The sequence below is a fragment of the Bufo gargarizans genome, chromosome 1, assembly GCF_014858855.1.
Source record: "Bufo gargarizans isolate SCDJY-AF-19 chromosome 1, ASM1485885v1, whole genome shotgun sequence".
In the NCBI taxonomy this organism is placed as follows: domain Eukaryota; kingdom Metazoa; phylum Chordata; class Amphibia; order Anura; family Bufonidae; genus Bufo; species Bufo gargarizans.
Genome location: NC_058080.1, coordinates 266,382,380 through 266,405,356, shown reverse-complemented (window position 1 = coordinate 266,405,356; position 22,977 = coordinate 266,382,380). Strand labels below are relative to the sequence as shown.

Below are 22,977 nucleotides of genomic sequence, written 5' to 3'. Positions count from 1 at the left end.
TTCGCAAAAATCTAGGCAAGGACGCAGACCCCCATCTTTCTTTTTAACGAAGAAAAACCCTGCAGCCACGGGTGAAGAAGAGGGTCTGATGTGTCCCTTAGCCAAGCTCTCGGAGATATAATCTTTCATGGCTTGTCTCTCCGGACCCGAAAGATTATATAACCTGGTCTTGGGTAATTTTGCGCCAGGAATAAGGTTAACCGGGCAATCATAAGGACGGTGAGGTGGCAACTTCTGACAACCCTTTTCAGAAAAAACGTCCTCAAAGTCCGACACAAATGTAGGTAGGGTAGCTATGGAGGAGACTAAGCAATTGCTATTTAAGCAATTTTCTCTACAATGCTCACTCCACTCCAATATCTCCCTGGCCTGCCAATCCACCACTGGATTGTGCGCTACCAACCAGGGAAGGCCCAGCACCACTGGAGTGGGAAGCCTCTCCAGAACATAACATGACAGCATCTCGTTATGGTGGTCCCCTACCCGAAGGTGTAAGTTATGGACAATGTGAGTGAGGTTTCTCTGAGACAGAGGAGCAGAGTCAATAGCGAAAATGGGAATAGGTCTCTGTAGCGTACAGAGAGACAAACCCATAGTGTGGGCAAAATGGGCATCAATCAAATTTACTCCTGCTCCACTGTCTAGAAAAAAAGAAATAGTCTCCGTCTTAACGCCAAAAACAACAACAGCTGGCAACACAAATTGCGATGTTCGTATGGAGGAAACATATACCCCCCGGCTGACATCCTCCACACAGCCTGGGGTTAGTAGTTTTCCGCCAGTCTTTTGTTTTTTGAGGAAAGAAGGACAGACATTAATGAAATGACCCCTCTCCCCACAGAAAAAAAAAAAAACACGCCTACGGCGAACCTCAGGAGGGTGGACCTGACGAGTAATTCCTCCTAGCTGCATAGGCTCGTCTAAGTCCGTACAGACTAACTGCTGCTTGGGAGGGGTTACCAATTGCTTCGGGTTTTTCAATCTGTCCCTAAGACGTCTATCTATTCGGATAGAAAGTGACATAACCGCATCAAGGGAAAAGGGGGTCTCATACAGCGCAAGCGCATCCTTAACCCTTTCGGATAACCCAGAGCAGAACTGACTCCTGAGAGCCGGGTCGTTCCACTGGGTATCCGTAGCCCACCTACGGAACTCAGAGCAATACTCCTCTACGGACCGCTCTCCCTGTAGGAGTCTCCGTAATTTTGATTCAGCCAGTGCGACTCGGTTAGGGTCGTCATATATGAGACCCAAGGCCCCAAAAAATTCATCCACTCACTGGAGAGCCTGGGAATCAGAGGGTAAAGAGAACGCCCAGGATTGCGGGTCCCCCTGCAGCAGGGAAATAACAACCCCCACCCGCTGTTCTTCCTTACCAGAGTAAGGGCGCAGCTTAAAATATAATTTACAGGCCTCACGGAATGTCACAAACTTGTCCCTTCCCCCAGAAAATCTGTCAGGAAGAGCAACCTTGGGTTCCGCAACAACCTGGTTACCTGTAGCAACCGCTGGGCTTGCAGTCTGTTGCAATTGCTGCTGGAGGACCGACGCCTTCAATCCTGCAACCTCCAAAGACAGGCCATGAAATTGGTTTGACAAAGCAGCAATTGGATCCATACTGGATTCTAAATAGGTAAAAAAAAAATATATATTTTTTTTTTTACCTACACAAAATAAGGGCCAGATATAATGTAATGACCGGCGTCACGCAAAGGGAGGGAAAAGGGAAGGCCCTGCCCAAGGGAGAGGGAAAGGTGGTGACCCCTGACTCACCTTGAGGCTGGCACCTGACTGCCCTGACGTCCCTAGACGGGTTCCTCACCCGTACGCCGATCACGTGCCTAAACCCTGGCTTTCCCTAAGATGAGCCCTAGGTAGTGAACGGGGCGGTGGGATCACTAGTCCGCACCACTGACACTAAAAGGAAAACACCAAGGAGAGGACAGATAATACAAACATATAATCCCAGGTGGGCGACAACAGCAGACCACAAAGGCCCAACAGGGATCCGGAGGGTAACGTTCTGGAACAACAACCAGGGAGCGCAGCAACACAGCTCCAGTGGGTCAGTATAGCAGTCCAGGCAGGAAGCTCTATATCTGGCAACCAGAGAAGTGGGAGAGGGGAATATAAGGAGGTTGGGAGTGCTGGACAAGGAACAGCTGAGGAGAAGGAGCTACGAATCCCTGAGTGAGCCAAAAGGGTTGCAAAGCAAACCCAGAAAGCTACCATAAAGAAACAGCCCTATCTTACTACATAGAGCGAGCAGCCAACCGCTGCGACTTCCTGACCCCAGGTATAACGGAGTCAGGCGTGGTTCTTGACACCCTCGTGACACATATGTTGGCACTATATGAATAAAGATTATTATTATAGTGCTTGCCCGATAGATATTGTAGATATTAGATATGTGATTTAGGCTACTTTCACACTAGCCTTCTCCGGCAGTGGGTAAACAGCCTGCCAGATCCATGCTGCCGCTAGTGCACATGTGCCGCCGGAAGTCCGCTCCGGCCCTATTCACTATAACGGGGGCGGGACGGAGGTCCGGCCGCAGCACGGCAAACCTGCTGCTAGTTTGAGAGTAGCCTTAGTTTTGATAACAGCACTGTTATTTTCTAATTATTCATCCTTTTTATTAAAGGACAGTATATTAAACTGTAAAATAAAATGGCATGGGTACAAAAAGATGTAAAGTGGAGAGTTTCAGTTAGTATGTATCATCGGTTACATGAGATATTGTTTGCAAGAGAGTGAAATAAGGAGAGACTTCGACAAGGTGTATTTTTGTGGACTGAAATAAATGACATTACAAAAATTTTATTTCTTTTGGATGTATTTTGCTACAAATGCAGCCAGTAGGTCTTTATAAGGGTTGTCAGAATCCGACTTTGTGCGTGGAATCCGGAAGAGGCGGCGTACCGCTGGAGAACGGAGGAACAGATTATGGACTAGACCCACAAAACTGGACGAAACCCAATAGAGTGCCATGCTCTGCAAAAAAATAAAAATACAATAAAAGCCTTTGTCTAAGAGAAATTTGCTGCTAAAATCCTTGATAAATCTTATATCCACATTAATTGCTTATTTACAAATGTTAGAGTAGCTTCCTCTGATAAAAATTAAGTTGTCGAGGATCAACTGATTCAGCAGCCGGGGGATGTAAGACCACACTGACTGGGTGTACAGTATAGTCCAGGTTTCCCCTTTCTCATTGTTTTTTTTATGCATAAAGAAGAAAACACACAGCAAATCAGATGATTATGGTATAAGACACTGATCCAATCAGATTACAGTTCACGTCAGGATAGTGCAAGCTATAATAAAATGTGTGGACAGGGTCTGTCTGGCCTTAGGCCCTGGCAATCTAAACAAGTCTTGTAGCCCACCACCCCCTTCCCACACCCTGTACTGGAATGTCCTTAAGACGTTTGGAAAAGTTTGTTCAAATACAAGATGGAGTCTGTAACATTAAAGGGGATTTCTGTAATTTTAATACTGATGACCTATCTTCTGAATACGTCATCCGTATCTGATCAGTGGGGCTCCCGGGACCCCTGCAAGTCAGCTGTTTGATGAAAGAGCAGCGCTCGTATGATGAGCACTGCCTTCTCTTCGCCGCTGCAATGTTGACAGCGAGCAGGTATAATTACAGCTCCTCCGTCCCTATTCACTTCAATGGGAAGGAGCTGTTTCATTCCATCTGCTATGTCCCATTGAAGTGAGTGGGGACGGAGGAGCTGTAATTACACCTGCTCGCAGGTAAACAGTGAAGAGAAGGCAGCACCCACACTAGTGCTGCATTCTCTTAAAACAGCTGATGGGCGGGGGTGCCAGGCGTCAGACACCCTGATCTGAGGATAGGTCATCAATATAGGAAACAACTGTATGTATTGTCTGCAAGACACGGATCCCCCCAAAATGCAGATGACGTCTGTGTGCAGCCAGTATTTGGCAGAACGGAACAGCTGGCCCCTAACAGAACAGTACAATCTTTGCCCGTAATGCGGACAATGATAGAACATATTCTATTTTTTTGCAGAACAGACATATGGTAACGGAATGCACACGGAGTAACTTCCGTTTTTTTGCGGACCCATTGAAATAAATGGTTCCGTATACAGTCAGCAAAAAAACAGGACGGACACGGAAAGAAAATACGTTCGTGTGCATGAGCCCTAATACTGTACATTGTTTATATTACACCCTGGCATCTCTATATAGGTTCATACTAAGGGAAGAGGCTGTTTGCCTATGATGCTCTCCTGAGGTGGCAGATTTCAAGCATAATACTGGTCGGAGGTAATATCAACGTTAAACACTAAGGCCCCTTTCACACAAGCGAGTTTTCCATGCGGGCGCAATGCCTGACGTGAATGCATAGCACCCACACTGAATTCTGACCCATTCATTTCAATGTGTCTGTGTACGTGAGCATTTTTTCTTTTTTCATGCATCAGTTATACGTTGTGTGAAAAACGCGCCATGTTCTTTATTCTCACAGCCCTGACCCCATAGAAACGAATGGGGCTTCAGTGAAAAACGGACTGCATCCGCAAGCAAGTGCGAATGCAATGCGTATTTCACTGATGGTTGCTAAGAGATGTTATTTGTAAACCTTCAGTTTTTTTATCATGCGCGTGAAAAACGCATCAAAACACATTGCACCCGCGTGGAAAAAAACTGAATGCAACCGCAGACAAATCTGACTGAACTTGCTTGCAAAATTGTGCGACTTTCACCAAACGCACCCTGAACGCATCCGGAGTCAAACCGTCACGCTCGTGTGAAAGAGGCCTAAGACAGAAAGTACAGTGGATATAAAAAGTCTACACACCCCTGTTAAAATGTCAGGTTTCCGTGATAAATCATTTCAGAACTTTCTCCATCTTTAATGTGACCTATAAACTGTACAACTCAATTGAAAAACCAAACTGAAATCTTTTAGGTAGAGGGAAGAAAAAATATAAAAATAAAATAATATGGTTGCATAAGTGTGCACACCCTTAAACTAATACTTTGTTGAAGCACCTCTTGATTTTATTACAGCACTCAGTCTTTTTGGGTATGGATCTATCAGCATGGCACATTTTCACTTGGCAAGATTTGCCCACTCTTCTTTGCAAAAACACTCCAAATCTGTCAGATTGCGAGGGCATCTCCTGTGCACAGCCCTCTTCAGATCACCCCAGAGATTTTCAATCGGATGCAGGTCTGGGCTCTGGCTGGGCCATTTCAAAACTTTAACCTTCTTCTGGTGAAGCCATTCCTTTGTTGATTTGGATGTATGCTTTGGGTCGTTGTCATGCTGAAAGATGAAGTTCCTCTTCATGTTCAGCTTTCTAGCAGAAGCCTGAAGGTTTTGTGCCAATATTGACTGGTATTTGGAATTGTTCATAATTCCCTCTAGCTTAACTAAGGCCCCAGTTCCAGCTGAAGAAAAACAGCCCCAAAGCATGATGCTGCCACCACCATGCTTCACTCTGGGTATGGTGTTCTTTTGGCGATGTGCAGTGTTGTTTTAGAATTATGGCCAAAAGGTTCAACCTTGGTTTCATCAGACCATAACACCTTTTCCCACATGCTTTTGGGAGACTTCAGATGTGTTTTTGCTAAATGTAGCCTGGCTTGGATGTTTTTCTTCGTAAGAAAATGCTTTCGTCTTGCCACTCTACCCCATAGCCCAGACATATGAAGAATACGGGAGATTGTTGTCACATGTACCACACAGCCAGTACTTGCCAGATATTCCTGGTGCTCCTTTAATGTTGCTGTAGGCCTCTTGGCAGCCTCCCAGACCAGTTTTCTTCTCGTCTTTTCATAAATTTTGGAGGGAAGTCCAGTTCTTGGTAATGTCGCTGTTGTGCCATATTTTCTCCACTTGATGATGACTGTCTTTACTGTGTTCCATGGTATATCTAATGCCTTGGAAATTCTTTTGTACCCTTCTCCTCACTGATCCCTCTGATGCTTTGGAAGCTCTCTGTGGACCATGGCTTTTGCTGTGGGATGAGACTAAGAAAATTTCAGGAAAGACCAACTAGAGCAGCTGAACTTTATTTGGGGTTAATCAGAGGCACTTTAAATGATGGCCGACTCCTATTTAACATGATTTTGAATGTGATTGCTTAATTCTGAACACAGCTACATCCCCAGTTATTAGAGGGTGTGCACACTTATGCATCCACATTATTTTAGCTTTTTTTTTTCTTCCCTCCACCTTAAAGATTTCAGTTTGTTTTTCAATTGAGTGGTACAGTTTATAGGTCACATTAAAAGGTGGAAAAAGTTCTGAAATAATTTATCTTTGTCTCATTTTTGTTACAGCACAGAAACCTGACATTTTAACAGGTGTAGACTTTTTATATCCACTGCAATTCTCCACTCTCTTTTGAGATGGTAATTCTGAGTGAATTGAGCGATTTAGCAGTCACAGGTGAAAAGAGAGCACTCATCCTTATGGCAAAGATTGTAATTATTAGGATTTTGGGCTCCAAGAAAATCCCTTATATAAGTGATTTGGAAGAACTAGTCGAAAGAATAAAAAATTAGAATTTTTATTTTAATATTTTTTTTTTTTTTTTTTTTTTTTTAAAGAGAACTTGTCACTGCCCCTGACATGTCTGTTTTAGTAGCTACTTGCATTCGACATGCAATAATACTGGAGCATCTATTCTTAGGACTATATTGTGCTATACTTCTACTATTCTTGCTAGATGTTTATGGATAAAGGTACAGATGGGTGTTACTAGTTGGGGGGGGGGGGTCATTGCACTATCCAATCAGTGCTGCCAGTAACCAACTTGGCAGGAACACACCCCCAGCTGGTAACTCCCACATGTACCTTTATCTATAAACTTCTAGCAGGAATAAGAATGGCACTGAATAGAGTCATAAGAAACAAATCTCCAGATTTGTTATTTCATGGGAAATGCAAGTAGTTACCAATACAGACATATCAGGAGAAGTAACAGGTCCTTTTTAACTAAGAACCAACTTAAAGTTGTGGCCCAGAATTTGGACGCCATTGGGATTGAAAGGGTTCACTTTCTTTTTTCCTTCTCTCTCCCTCACAGAGTGGGTTGTTGTGGCTTTTGGGGCAATAAAAAATTATTATTTTTTACTGATCAGCAGGACTCCCACTAATCTATTGGCCTATTCTTAAGATGGCCAACAATTTTACATTTGCTGATCAGCAGGAGCCCTACTAATCTATTGACCTATTCTTAGGATAGGCCATCAATTTTAGATTAGTGGGGAACCTGCTGGTCAGGTCATTTGGAACCCACACCTATCGCACATTGAGTGAATCTGCCACCATTCGCTGCAGCCCAAAAAAAAAGGGCCCCATTCTCGAGATTGTTGGACCAACACCTATCGGACATTAATTGAATGGTGCAGCCACCACTATGCTCACTGCCAAAAGACAGGGCCCCATTCTTGAGACCCACAACTATCGGACAGTTTTAGCATATATAATCTGTCATAAATGCCCTTTAAGTGCAACAATTCTGTTAAACAGCTGATTTAGCGAGGGTGCCGGAAGTTGGCCATCAATTTCAAATTCCTAGATAATCCCTTGGGATATGACTCCTCTGAGACTGCTACATGTTCTGAACACATTGCTCTCTTCAGAGACTAAAACAATGTATCGGGAACCTCTGTCCAACGATTCCCGTGCATTCTTGCAAGAGAGAAACTTGCTGTATAGGAGAAATTAAATAGCGAACAGCTTTGAACAGATCCACTTTAAGAGAAATAAAAAAGAGCGAGGGAAAAACACATAGGCCAATCATAATGGATGCTTTCTATAAAGACACTCATTTTAATCAAGATGCACAAATCTGCAGGAAAGTCAGTTACTTACTGAGGGAACACTGGCAGCAACAGGAATCATTATAATAGAAATTCCTCGAATAATGTTGGTTAGGTATTTCTGAAATCTAGACAGCTCCATCGTCCGCAAGGCAAACATCTGTTTGGAGGTGAAGCAAATGGGACTGTTTAGAAATGGCACACTGATTCATTATGCAATATAAATTGGCATAATCTGCATGGCTTTTAGGGCTCATGAGCCTGCAGATACGGAGATGAAAAGTACCACAGAAAAGCAGTACAGAACTACACAGATTGGATCAAAAATGCCCATCAAATGCAGCTTCACTTAGTTCATGCCATTTGGTCCAGACAGCCTAACCATCTCTCTCCCCAAGTTATCTGTCTACCCAAACCAAACAAGTTTCCATTGTTTTAACCTTTATCATTTAAGCCAGGTTTCACACCTTCCCCAGCTCTCATATGTTCTTTATATTGAAGTGCTGCATTACAGTTTTGAATTTATTCATGCGATTTATAGGGTGTGTGTCAGCAGTTTTTACCTTGCTGAACTGCTGAGAACACTGGGTAGGGGGTGAGGATATAGCAGGACAAATATGCCTTTTGTGAAGCTTTTATTATCAGGAGAAGTGTGAATATGAACTTTTATTCTGACAGGTACAGCTAGCGGTGCCCTGGATTGAGGCTACAGCTGCCACTCAGAAGAGAGAGGAGGGGCTGTGGTGCTGCTCAAAATAGAGAGCACTTCACAGTGAAGCTTCACCTCCAGAGGTTGTGCCACGAAACACATTCTACATTTTTTAAACCAGTACCTGGACCTGTATAGTTTTTTTTTTTACTAATTGCATGTCATTAAAAATTCGTATACCCAATGAGCTATTCAATAAAATGTATCTGTACTGCGCCACCTACTGTTCTTTTCCTTATATCTTGTCCCCCTCACTGAGGAGGTCGCACACACACAGTTTATATCTTGAACTGGTACCAGCCATATGTTCAGCTTGAAGCTGTAACAGTTACAGGGAGAGAGCTGCAGTAGTAACGACACTCCCCCTGAGCGGCCAGCTTGATATAAATCTAGCAGAGCAATGAATGGGGAGATCTCTGGATCCATGTGAGGTACAGGGCTGGTTCTAGCTTTCCTAGAAGACTATTGTCATGTACTATATGATGTCCGATTTTCATTTTTTACATCATTCATGGCATATTGGCATAACCCCTTTAAAATAAACCAATCACATGCTCTTTGCCGTCCAAACAGCCCCAGTATATACAATAAAATTACTTCCAGTCCGTTACTAGATGGAACGTGCAGAGAGTCTCCAGAGTGATGTGGGTCCAGTTCACATGTAGCGCAAATAAACAGATGAGACCACACGTTTTTCTCCTCTCAGAATCCAGGTGTATTCACTCTTACCACCATACAGGAAGACCGGGGTCCTCAGACGTATTTTTCAAATTACAACCTGTGCAACACCAAAATGCACTAATAGTGTGAATACCGCTAGATCGATTTAACACTCATGCGATAATTATAATCACAAGCTCCAGCAGGTTTAAGGCACATCAATTAAAGTCAGGCTTTCTCTCCCTCTGTATCCAGTCTGTGTCCCGTCATGCAAACAATGCTCAAGAATTTCGATAAAACTAGCGAATAATCACTGATAAAAGTCCAATATCCTCAAGCCGCCCGACGCGGGTTTCGCTCCTATGGCTTCATCAGGGGTGTACTCCTCTTCCTTACTCATGACCTTTTAACCCTAGTTACCACTCCCCCTTCAGACATCGAAATTCCATAAAACTATTTATAAAATAATTATAATCCATAAAATACTTCATAAAACAATTATACTAAAACACACAGTTTCATTTTTCCACCTTATATCAGCATTTATCTTCTATCCCACCTTTTATACGCCTACCTCTCACAGTGCAAATCTAATATATGGAGGATGTCCGAAGGGGGAGGGGTAACTAGGGTTAAAAGGTCATGAGTAAGGAAGAGGATTACGCCCCTGATGAAGCCATAGGAGCAAAAGCCGCGTCGGGCGGCTTGAGGATATTGGACTTTTATCAGTGATTATTCGCTAGTTTTATCGAAATTCTTGAGCACTGTTTGCATGACGGGACACAGACTGGATACAGAGGGAGAGAAAGCCTGACTTTAATTGATGTGCCTTAAACCTGCTTGCGAGTATAATTATCGCATGAGTGCTAAATCGATCTAGCGGTATTCACACTATTAACTCATTTTGGTGTTGCACAGGGCATAATTTGGAAAATACGTCGGTGGACCCCGGCCAAACAGCCCCAGTACCTGATGAAGTTCTTGATGCTGTCTTCATTGGTCCCTTTCTTATGCATATTTCATAGATAGCAATAAGCCTGGAATATTTAAAATGTAATCAAGGAGACCAACGTGCATATTGGAACATCTCTGGAGGCAAAATCCTGGTGAGACAATCTCTTTAACTTGTGTGGTAAGCTGCCCATATCCTTGACTTGAATCGGCTCATTTACATATACATTAAAAAAGTTTTTTTGTTTTTTTACATGAATGACATAATGATGGGACATAAAAAGAGGACCACTGGAGACAGGACCAAGACCTCCATCAGATACTGGAGGCCGTTTGGGGGTGGTTGCATGCAACATGTTCCCTTTAAGGAATAGAACCTAGCAGAAAAGAAGTCCATATTCACACTACTCCTGATAATGAAAGCTCCAAAAAAATGTTCTATATTTCCAGCCCCTGCCTAGAGCCCTCAGCAGCTTAGCATAGGCACAACTACTATAACCAGTAAGTAGTTTGCACCAACAAGGTATGAAAACTTGTGAGTTAAAACCATCCCTCATAAAGAGGCCTTTTTGCCCACAGCAACCAGGGATCAGCTGCTCATTTATTATACAACAGTGTAAAAATAAAACAAAGGGGCTCTCTACTTTGGACACTCTGGGGGAGATTTATCAAACTGGTGTAAAGTAGAACTGGCTTAGTTGCCCATAGCAGCCAAACAGATGACACCTTTTATTTTGGACAGCTCCTCTGGAAAATGAAAGGTGGAATCTGATTGGTACTATCGACAACTAAGGCTACTTTCACACTACCATTTAAGTTTTCCGGTATTAAGTTCCGTCATAGGGGCTCAATACCGGAGAAAAAGGCTTTCATTTTGTCCCCATTCATTGTCAATGGGGACAAAACTGAAGTGAACGGGATGCTCCAAAATGCATTCCGTTCTGTTTAGTTGTGTTCCCAGACCGGAGAGCAAACCGCAACATGTTGTATTTTGCTTTCCGTCCTGGGAAACTGTTTAAGAGGATTTGTTTTATCTGCCACAATAGAAAACTGATCCGTCCCCCATTGACTTTCAATGGAGTTCATGACAGATCCGTCTTCATAATGTTAGAGAGAATACAACCGGATCCGTTCAGAACGGATGCAGATGGTTGTATTATCAGTAACGGAAGAGTTTTTGCTGGACCCTGCAGGATCCAGTAAAAACACTGGTGTGAAAGTAGCCTTAGTTAGTTCTACTTTACACCAGTTTGATAAATCTGCCCCTCAGTACTTGTTAGAAGCAACCCTTGATAAAAAGCAGCTCATTAAGTATGACTCTGCTGGGGCACCCAGGAGTGTGCCGTTATCTGTTGGGAAACTGATACGTTGGTCGCTTTGGACAATCCCTAGTCATTATGAATTGTCCCTTGACTATATGAAGATCATAAAGTGACCCCTTACTGGGACCCCCAATGATCAGCTGTTGTATGTGGAGAAACTTGCAGAAAGTGCTTACCGGTAATTTTTCTGCAGTGCCACCACAGGAGAAAGTGAGCATTACATAATGCTCATTAAAATCAATGAGTTACCGGGTTCTCCAGAGCGAGGGACTCTCTTCGTAACCACTCTGGCCAAGAGATGAAGATCCTAAACATGTGACCTTCCCCCTCTATGAACATCCGAATTCTAGTTTATATGCGTTTTCTAAACTAGATAACCCTTAGTAATGCCTTATTCACACGTCAGTGATTCACGGAGGTGTGCTGTACGCGTTCTCCACGGAGAGCTCATGTACCCATTCATTTTAATGTGTATTCACACATCAGTGTTTTAGCACGGTCTGTAGCTCTGTGGTTTTAGCACAGAAGCAAGCCCTATTTTGTCTGTGTTCACGGATCCATCACACACATTATAGTCTATGGTTCCGTGAAAAACCCGGACGCAACACGGATGTCATCCGTGCTTCGCAGACCATTAGGAGGAGATGCTGTGAAAATCAATTTTCAGCTCTGCTGTGTCCATGAAACATGGTTATCACATGGAGAGCAAAAAACGGATCTTACACGGACATCTTTACGAATGCATCGCTGACCATCTTATCGCGGATTTCATCACGTGAATGAGGAATAAAAAGGCCACTTCTGTGAAACAGGTCAAGAATATTTATTGTGATGCGCATGAATCTGTAACACAGTTATAAAAATACACTATACGATCATACATGTGTTCATGAGTACAGCTTCACATGTGCAATACTTTTGGCGAAGAAAGGTAAAACTTGTCACAATACTTTTTTGACACACATATTGGGGGAGATTTATCAAAACTGGTGTGGAAAATCTGGTTTAGTTGTCCATAGCAAAATGAAAGGTGGAATCTGATTGGTTGCTATGGGCAACTAAGCCAGTTCTACTTTACACCAGTTTTGAAAAATCACCTTAGGTTTGTATATGAGCCTCTTCATTGGGCTCCATTCAGATGTCCGTAACGTGTTTTGCGGATCTGCAAAACACGGACAACAGCAGTGTGCGTTCCGCATTTTGTGGACCGCACATTGCCGGCACTAATAGAATAGGACATGTTCTATTTTTTTCGGGAACGGAATTGCGGACCCGGAAGTGTGGGTCGCAAGTCCGTATCCAGGCAGCACATTGTGCTGCCCCATAGAAATTAACGGGTCCGCAATTCCGTTCTGCAAAATGCGGAACGAAATTGCGGACGTGTGAATGGGGCCTTACTTGTACAGAGGATGATTACTACAAATACTGAGGAGTGGATTGACAACTCCAATAATATGCTATAGGGGTGCACAACCTTTTTTGGGGTCCGCACTGTCACATTGCTCTGTTTCAAGCTGGGCGCAAAAAAAAAAAAGTTGATCGGTGCTCGTTTGCATCGGCCTATTACACAGGAATGATCACTACTAGAGTCATTCCAACCTCATTCAGTTCTACTGATTATGGGCAGCACAGTCCTGATTACAAGGAGAGACGTTCTGTCGATAACTATCTTTCATCCTGATAAAATATGCAGATCAGCTGACAAACAAGTGATTGCTCGATTATCGGCTGATCAGCGGCACAATTTCACGGACCAGAATGAGCACTTGTTCCCAGTAATTGCCCGAATATTGTGCAGCGTAAGGGCTTATGCACAGGACCGTATGTATTTTGCAGTCCGCAAAAAATACGGATGACGTTCCTGTGACATCCGTATTGTATCCCTTTTTTTTGCAGAACCATTGTAACAATGCCTGTCCGCAAAATGGACAAGAATAGGAAATGTTCTATCTTTTTTGCGCAACAGTCATGTGGACATACAGAAACAGAATGCCCACAGTCATGTCGTTTTTTTTTTGGAGACCCATTGAAGTGAATGGTTCCGCATACAGGCCGCAAAAAACAAACAGAATGGACACAAAAAAAAATAATACGTTTGTGTACATGAGCCCTAATAGAGGCTTACAGGGATTTCCCAGTAAAAAATTTTTTAACACTCATGGTCCTTGAAACAGTACATTTATACTTACCTGCTTCCCACTGTTCTGGTCCTCTGCGCTACCCCCGCTCTCTCCATCTTCTAGTCCTAGCACCGTTTACATCTGGCGTGCTGTCACATACACCTCTCCAGCCAATAACTGTCTTCAGCGCTGATATGTCTTCTGTTTTAGGGGGTCATGCTGAAGGAACTGGTTAAAAAGATAGCTTAGGTCTGAGTGCATATTATTAGGTGAATGGCACTCAGACTACACGAATACAGTACAATCGCCATGGAGCCAAAGTCTTTCACATAGGCTTTTGTTATCTGAATGGGCTCCATGGCATACTGTAGCTATCTGGGGTATCACTGCTCACATAGGGCAAGTACCAAACGACCAGGCTTTCATGTCTCTGCAGGGGAAAATCAAGCGTTTCAACATGGGGCCATAGTCTAAGGCTGGGTTCACACTTGAGCGTTGCGCAAACGCGCGTTTTACGCGCGTTTTTGACGCGCATTTTTATGCGCGTTTTTGTAATAGTAAACGCGCGTTTGACGCGCGTTTGTGTGATTCACTACAGTGTCCTATGGCCACAAACGCCCCAAAAGTCGCTCATGTACTTTTTGGAGCGTCGGGCGTTTTACAGCGCGATCGTACGCGCTGTAAAACGCCCAAGTGCGAACCATTCCCATAGGGAATCATTGGTTTCTCCTTGTTGAGCGTTTTACAGCGCGTAGGAACGCGCTGTAAAACGCTCAGGTGTGAACCCAGCCTAAAGGAAGAAGGCGGGCAACCAGGCTTCTCCAATGCAATGTGGCAAGATTGGTCTCGCCACATCTCTCCCCTTTTCCAAACAGACTAACAGGGTATCTGACTTCCTGCCAGTCAGTGCCTTTGTTAGTCCAGCAGCCCACCCACAAAACAGAAACAGCAGTACATCCCACCCACAATAAATGGGTACTACACCTGAGCAAGGGAGAAACCTGTTCATATCCAGGTGCCTCACCACAGCTGTGTGGGGGACTGGTAGACTGCCTTGGTGGGTTGCTGAGTGGGCAGAGACCAGCAGTACTTTGCCCTGGTGCCAGCGCTACCACGGAAGAAGCCTGGTTGTTGGAGGGGGAGACCGACTGTCTCCCCTTTAGATAAACCACCACGCTGCTTTGGGGGGAGACCGACTGTCTCCCCTTTGGCTAAACAGCCCTGTTGCTGGGGGACAGGACCGACTCTCCCTACCCCCCTGTGCTGTGAGTGCAGAGACCACAGTCCCATCTGCACGGTTGTGGGGCTTACTGTCTCCCCCTGGTATGTGAAGGTGCCGCTGGGGAATGGAGACTGGGCTCCCAATTCCCAACAAATCCTTCTGTTGCTGTGTGATGGAGACTGGGCTCCCAATTCCAAACAACTCAATCTTCTGCTGGGGGGACAGGACCGACTGTCTCTGCCCCCTGTAACTCAGCCTGCCGCTGGGAGATGGAGACTGTGCTCCCAATTCCCTGCAAATCACACTGCCAATGGGGAGAGGGGGGTAACAAGCTCCTCTCCCATACATACTTCCAGCCTCTGGGGAAGAAGACCGACTGTCTCCGCTCCCAATACAGTGTCCTATTGCTGGGGCAAGGAGACTGTGCTCTCTATTCCCTGTAGGACACTCTGCCGCTGGGGGACAGGACCGACTGTCTCTGCCCCCTGTAACTCAGCCTGCTGCTGGGGAATGGAGATTGGGCTCCCAATTCCCTGCAGGACCAGTGGAGAGACCTCTGTCCCACTTCCACCGGCCACCTGGGGTTCTTCCCAGTAAACCTCCACAATATCCTCCCAGCTGAAGGGCTCTGGACCTGGGTCTGACACTCTGCTCTCTCGCTGAGCCCTCTCACTAGAGTGGAACAGCTGCTGGTAGTCCTGTTCCAGCTCCCGGGTCACCAAGTCTTGCTCACTTTTGTGAGTGTCGTCCCAGTCATACCTGCTCTCCCGCCACTCAAAGAGGTCCCTGAACCGGGCTTGTGTAGGGCTCCCAAACTCCAGCTCTGAGAAAGTCTCCCATAACAAGCCAGGGCCATCCAACTCCTCTCCCTCTGGCTTGTCATGCTCGGCTGTCCAGGGCAGGTACTGTGCCCCATACCACCAGAGCTCCTGGTAGGCATCTTCCAGCCACATCCCCTGCCATTCTAAGTGTTCCAGTTCCATCACCCATTCCTCCAGGGGCTGCTCTCCCAGGAAGTGCATCCACAGGGCTACTCGCTTCCGCAACTGCTGGTACTCCTCCATACCCAGTGCCTGGTACCAGATGACTTTCCTTATTGCATCTCGGTCATCCATGACACCCTCATTGTACTCCACTGCTGGTTCCATTCTGGTGCCTTCAGGGTCGCTGTACTAGGACTTGCGTTGCCCTCAAATTGTAAAATCCATGGAATGGTGTCTCCTGTAGCTGTCCTTCTGGCTGTGGGAACGATCCCGCCGCTTGCCACCAATTGTTACGGCACCCCGGGCATAAAAGGGGTTAAAATCGTTTAGGTGATCTTCCCCTTCCAGAGCTACAGGCACAGCTACTTACAGAACACCAAACTCCTGAACGGCAGAGAAGGGAATGCTCCAAACTCCCGAACGGAATACAGCATAGCACTCCAAACTCCCGAACGGAACCTCACAAATAGCTGCTAGCAGACGAAAAGGAAACGCACCCAAGCGGCTTACACTACTAGCGATCAGTCTCTAAGAGCATACAGTGAATCCCCCCAAGAACGAGATGAGGCTCTGTGTTGAGGGTCAAGCAGTGGACAGCCAGAGCTGTGTGTTTATTGTTCTTGTATAACAATTCTTACACATTAGTACCACCCACAGGGCTTTGTAAAGCAACCAGTAACCACATACAATACACTCAGACACTCCCACACAAAATCCTCCCCTCTGCCTGTGATACAATTACCTTACACAATGGGTTAATGTAATTATCACAGGCAGGAGAATACACAGTTTTACACAATGACTTCTGTCCTGGAGACAATTGGGAAGTAATCCAATTTATCTCCAAGGGCAGAGGCAAAACTCCATTAAGGACACGGTAGCAAAAGGCAATAAGAGACATAAAAATATTTAACTGTGCAGCTATTGCATAAAACATAGACATTTGACATATCCCCAGATAGCTCAGGTCTGAGTGCATATTATTAGGTGAATGGCACTCAGACTACACGAATACAGGAGAATCGCCATGGAGCCAAAGTCTTTCACATAGTCTTGTTATCCGAATGGGCTCCATGGCATAGCTATCTGGGGTATCACTGTTCACATAGGGCAAGTACCAAACTACCAGGCTTTCATGTCTTTGCAGGGGAAAATCAAGCGTTTCAACATGGGGCCATAGTCTAAAGGAAGCAGGCGGGCAACCAGGCTTATCCAATGCAATGTGGCGAGATTGGTCTCGTCAGTCACAGAAACCCCACATAAATGAGCCCATTGTAGAAACTACTACCCTCTAGTTACTCAAAACTGATTTTACTAATTTTGTTAACCCTTTAGGTGTTCCTCAAGAATTAAAGGAAAATGGAGATGACATGACATTTCTAAATTTAACTTTTTGGGTAGATTTTCCATTTTAATTCATTTTTTTTCACACATCGAGGGTTAACAGCAAAACAAAGCTCAATATTTATTACCCCGATTCTGCGGTTTACAGAAACACCCCACATGTGTTTGTAAACTTATGTAAGGGCACACGGCAGGGAGCAGAAGAAAAGGAGCACCATATGGTTTTTGGAAGGCATATTTTGCTGAACTGGTTTTTAGATGCCATGTCCCATTTGAAGCCCCCCTGATGCACCCTTACAGTAGCAACTCCAAAAAAGTGACACCATTTTGGAAACTAAGAGATAAGGTGACCAGTTTTTATTGGTCCTATTTTGGAGCATATATGATTTTTAATTGCTCTATATTGCATTTTTTGTGAGGCAAGGTAACCCAAAAAATTGCTGTTTTGGCACGGTTTTTATTTTTTTCAACATTCATCTGACAGTAGATCCTGTGCTATTTTTATAGAGCAGGTTAGTATGGACGCAATGATATCAAATATGTTTACTTTCTTTTTTTCAGTTTTACATAATAAAGCATTTAAAAAAAAAAAATTATGTTTGTGATTCTATTTTCTGAACGCTCGTTTTTTGCAGGAAGAGTTGACGTTTTTATTGGTACCATTTTTGGGTATATATGATTTTTTGATCATTCATTATAACACTTTATGGGGCAAGGTGACCAAAAAATTGGTTGCTTTAGCAAAGTTTTTATTTATTTATTTTTACAGCGTTCACCTGAGGGGTTAGGTGAAGTGGCAATACCTAATATGTATACTTATTATTTATTTAAGTTTTACACAATAATAGCATTTTTAAAACAAAAAAAAAATGATTTCTTAGTGTCTCCATAGTCTGAGAGCCATAGCTTTTTTATTTTTTGATTTGATTTGAGGTGACGGTTTGATTGGCACTCTTTTGGGGGGCATACGCCTTTTTGATCGCTTGGTGTTGCATTTTATGTGATGTTAGGTGACAAAAAAATGGCTTTTTTGGCACATTAATTTTATTTTTAACGGTATTCACCTGGGGGGTTAGGTCATGTGATATTTTTATATAGCTGGTTGTTACGGACGCGGCAATACCTAATATGTATACTTTTTTAATTTATTTCACTTTAACACAATAATAGCATTTTTGAAACCATGTCTCCATGTTCTGAGAGCTATAGTTTTTTTGTTTGTTTGTTTTTTTGAGCGATTTTCTTATGTAGGGGCTCATTTTTTGCGGGATGAGGCGACAGTTTTATTGGTATCATTTTGTGGGACATACGCCTTTTTGATCACTTACAGTTGCACTTTTTGTGATGTAAGGTGACAAAAATGTTTTTTTTGACACCGTTTTTTTTTGTTATGGTGTTTATCGGACGAGGTGGATCATGTGATATTTTTATATAGCCAGTCGTTACAGACGCTGCAATACCAAATATGTCTATTTTATTTATTTATTTTCTATTTTTAACATTTTTTTTTTATTACTTAATTGGGGATTTTTTTTTTTACATGTAAAACCTTTATCTATTTATTTTTTAAACACTTCATTTATTTATTTTTATTTTACACTTTGCGTCCCCTATACAAGTTCATACAAGACCTCTGGGGGACATATAACTTCACATTTTATTTTTTAACTATTGATTTCTCGTGTAACTGGGGCTGACATAGTAGCCCCAGTTACAGGGGAAATACAGCCCCCAGAGAGGCTGTACAGCAGCATACAGCGCTGTACAGCCTCAGTGCAGGGCTGATCGAGGTCTGTGGAAGACACGACAGCTCCTGCACTCCGGCGGTCACATGACCACCGGGCCAGGACATGAAGCGCATAGCGCTTCCTGATCAATATACAGAGCGCTCACTGAGCGCTGTGTATGCAGCGATTTAGAAGGCACGTACACCTGGGAACTCTCTGGGTTGCCCTGCTGTCACTGAAAGCGGGCCCCCCCGCTTGGCAGCTGCTCAATTAGCGTGCAGTTGCCATCTCTGAATGGACATTCTAGAACATCCATTCAAAGATAAACATCCACACATAGGACGTTTATATCCTATGGGCAGATGTGAATTGGTTAATGACCGGGCCGGAAAAAAAGGCCTTAATAAACAGTCGCTTTATTTGTGATTTAATGTATGCGGTGATTCATACGGTTGTAAAAAAAAATTTGTTGGACTAGCAAAATAATGTTTGCATTATTTTTTTATGTGGCACATAGGCCTTTTTAATATATTTTCAGAATTTTTTTTCTTTTTAATATATTTTTTTTATATATTTCTGCCACATATGTTTCCCAATAGGTCACAAAAAGACTGTTGGGGGACACCGACACTTTTTTTTATTTTTTTTTATTTTCACGTTTTCGGAAAAAAAATTGCTGCATAATTTGGGGGACACAGGCATATATATTTTTTTTGTATTTTGCACTATTTCCACTTGAATGGGGCATCAACAGGAGCCCCAGGTACAAGGGAAACCAGCCCCCTGTGAGGCTTTGTACAAGGCAGAGCTGATCAAGGTCTACTGACCCTGAAGCTCTGCACTGCCTCAGAGACACGGTAATAAACTGCTTCTGTCTTCTTCTCCAGTCCCCCACTGTCACTAGGCGCTGGGGACCTGACCTGCTCCTGCTAGATTACAGTAGCGGAAACTGTAATCCAGTGCCGTGCGGAGCTCAAGGAAAAAAATACCGCTGATTGCACAATCGGCTGTGTTTCTGTCCAGCGAGACGGGGGCCGCAACAGGAGGTTGTGCACCCCTGCTATAGATGGAGACGGACATACCTAATTATGAACAACTTTCCCTCTGTTCACCACTTTGAAAGGAGTTCTGTACTTTAAATGGACTGTCCCGTTTCAAGAGGAAACTGTATAACTCAGGGTATTCACCTGTAATAAAGAAAAGATGGTCACTTACCTGACAGATCCAATGTCACTGCTCCAGTTCTCCCAGCTGCAGCGCTGACATCACATCTACAACACTTGGCAGCTGCAATCAATCACCAAAGGCCAGTGATTGGCTGCAGCAGACAGAGGCGCAGTATCTGTCAGATAAGCAATTATCTATTGTTTATTACATGTCAATCCCGAGTTTTTCCAGTTTCCTGTTCCATCCATATAACCCATTTAACATGTTAAGCAATCGTATGATTTATACTACATGCAGTCCTCCGGCTGAAATCTTATGAGATGTGAACAAACAGAGATGTGTATTGTTTGTATGATCGAAATCCAGGGGTGACCAAGAATGGTCTTGACTCCAGGCCACAACTCAACAGCCAGGATACACCTGACAAATTGCTTCTGAGAAACACATTGTTCACATTTTCTTGCCTGCTGTAATGAGGTATAAAAAGAATAGTTGGTCTACCCAAGCTGAAGTGCATGAACAAGCTGTGCATTTCCAAGTCTACGTACCAAGAACAATACACAGCATCCACAGCAGCAGTCGGCTCAGGGAGACCAGATGTGTAGTGTGAAATGTAACATTTCACACTGAAAATGTCATCACAACCCTAAAGGGGGTGTCTCACTTCAGAAAATGGCATTTATCATATAGAGAAAGTTAAAGGGAACCCGTCATCACCTTTATGCTGTCCAAACTAACGGCAGTATAAAGTAGAGACAGGCGAGTTGATATCAGCGGTCTGTCATTTATAAGGTAAAAGTAAGTGGTTGCCGAGAACCAACATCACAATCATTGCAGACTGGGCCTGGAAAAGAGTCCCGGCCACCTGAGAGTCCTGGTTATTCATGAATTCTTGCTCTCCCTGCCCACCTGCTGATGATTGACAGTCTTCTACCTAGTTTTCTCTCTATATCTCTAGGAAAGAGCTGCCAATCATCCGCAGATGGGCGGGGAGAGCAGGAGATTAGGAATAACCATGACTCTTCTCAGGTAGATGTGACTCTTATCCAGGCCCAGTCTGCAATGATTATGATGATGGTTCTCAGCAACCACTTACTTTTAGCTCATGACTGACACACTGCCGAAATCAGCATTTCTGTCACCATTTTATGCTGCCCTCAGTGAGTTCAGCATAAAGTTGATGACAGGTTCCCTTTAATACAAGGCTCTTACTAATGTATTGTGATTGTCCATATCGCCTTCTTTGCTGGCCTGATGAATTTTTTTTTTATCACATTATACTCTGCTTGTATCCAGGGGTTATGACCACCCTGCCCATAGACAAGAGTGGTGCTAGTTGTGGGAAAACACAGACTTTTTAAATCCTGGACAAATGTTTTAAAAGTACAGAAGCCATTTATTATTAAAGGGGCTGTGCACTAATAACACTTATTCCCTAACCAAATGATAAATGTTTGATTGCTGGGGATCTAACCGCTGGAACCTCCAGTGATCATGAGAATGGTTGTCTGCAAATGCCGCTAAACTGCCCCACGACACTGAAGGGGTGTCCATCGCTCCATCCACTTCTATGGGACTGCCAAGTACAGTGCTAGAAGCAATTCCAAAAAAGTGAATGGAGCGGTGGACGTACAGGTGCACCACCGCTCAATTCTCATGGGGCAGCTCAACAGCACTTGCAAACCTCCTTTCTCGTGATCACCGGGTGTTACAGTAGTCGGACCCCCCCAGTGATTAAACACTTATTCACCATCCCGTGGACTACAAATAGTAGAATAGTGTAAAAATGAAAGAACAATTCCTCTAACTCCGGTATGCTCAACCTGCGGCCCTCCAGCTGTTGTAAAACTACAACTCCCACGATGCCCTTCTGTAGGATGATAGCTGTCGGCTGTTAGGGAATGATGGGAGTTGTAGTTTTGCAACAGCTGGAGGGGCGCAGGTTGAGCATGCCTGCTCTAACTGAAAAAACCCACCTCAAACACTGAATGGGTTGTTATTCATACCTCTACTAGCAGCAAGTTGATAGAGCCCAAAAGTACAGGAAGAATCCAAGTGGAATCGGGCATGGTGAGGTCCGGGAACCACAGTGCTCCCCCATTCTGTAGTTGCTTGTGAACTAGCTCATCTGAAATGAACACGTGATAATTGAATGAATGTAACAATGAACAAAACTGAACTTGGAGAAAAAAAAGAGGAAAGGTTTCAGAATATCAACATAAGGGCTCATTCAGACGACAGTAGAGTTTTGTGGTGAGCAAATTGCAGATCTGCAAAACCCGGATACCAGCCTGTGTGCGTTCCGCAATTTACAGACCGCAAATGGCCGGCACTATGATAGAAAATGCCTATTCTTGTCCCCAATTGCAGTAGCGGAAACTTTAATCCAGTGCTGTGTGGAGCTCCAGGAAAACACATAGCTGATTGCACGGATGCGGACACCACACGGTGTGCTGTCTGCATCTTTTGCAGTCCCATTAAAATGAATGGGTCCACACCCATTCCGCAAAATTGCAGAATGGATGCAGACTCATTCATACGGTCATCTGAACAAGCCCTTAGTATGGCAGTCAGCATCCCTATTATTGAAAGTGGAACCTAATTCTCCACCTGGAAGCAGGGGAACAGGGATTGCCGGACCCTTATTCTCGACATGGATGTGGGTCCTAGAGGTGTGACCTGCATTTATCAGACATTTATGGCATATCCTGCCAATGAGTCACAAGTGTCTGAGATGTGAATACCCCTTTAAGAAATGCATTATTTTTTATTTTTTTTACTGTGGTCTTGATGCTGGAGATGAATGCATAGAATTCAAAGCAGTTTCATGATGACGTGTCACTGATCAATTATTAATTTCCTTTTAATTAGGATTTTCGGTGGACGGATATGTGTGTTGACATGCAGTGTAGCATGATGGCTCAGTGGGGAGCATATCACTTGGGTCCTTGGTTTCA

General features: G+C 43.9%; 1 protein-coding gene across 1 annotated transcript in view; it reads right to left on the bottom strand.

Annotated features, from left to right (window-relative positions):
- Positions 1-2,797: 2,797 nt before the first annotated feature.
- LOC122925641 (cytochrome c oxidase assembly protein COX18, mitochondrial) overlaps positions 2,798-22,977 on the bottom strand; it is a 41,194-nt gene continuing 21,014 nt past the window's right edge. Inside the window, exons 5-7 of the mRNA XM_044276990.1 lie at positions 22,027-22,148; positions 7,868-7,975; positions 2,798-2,994 (exon numbers count right to left, since the gene is read on the bottom strand). Coding sequence (XP_044132925.1) covers positions 2,821-2,994; positions 7,868-7,975; positions 22,027-22,148 — 404 coding nt within the window. The 3' untranslated portion in view covers positions 2,798-2,820. The remainder of the gene's footprint in view (positions 2,995-7,867; positions 7,976-22,026; positions 22,149-22,977) is intronic.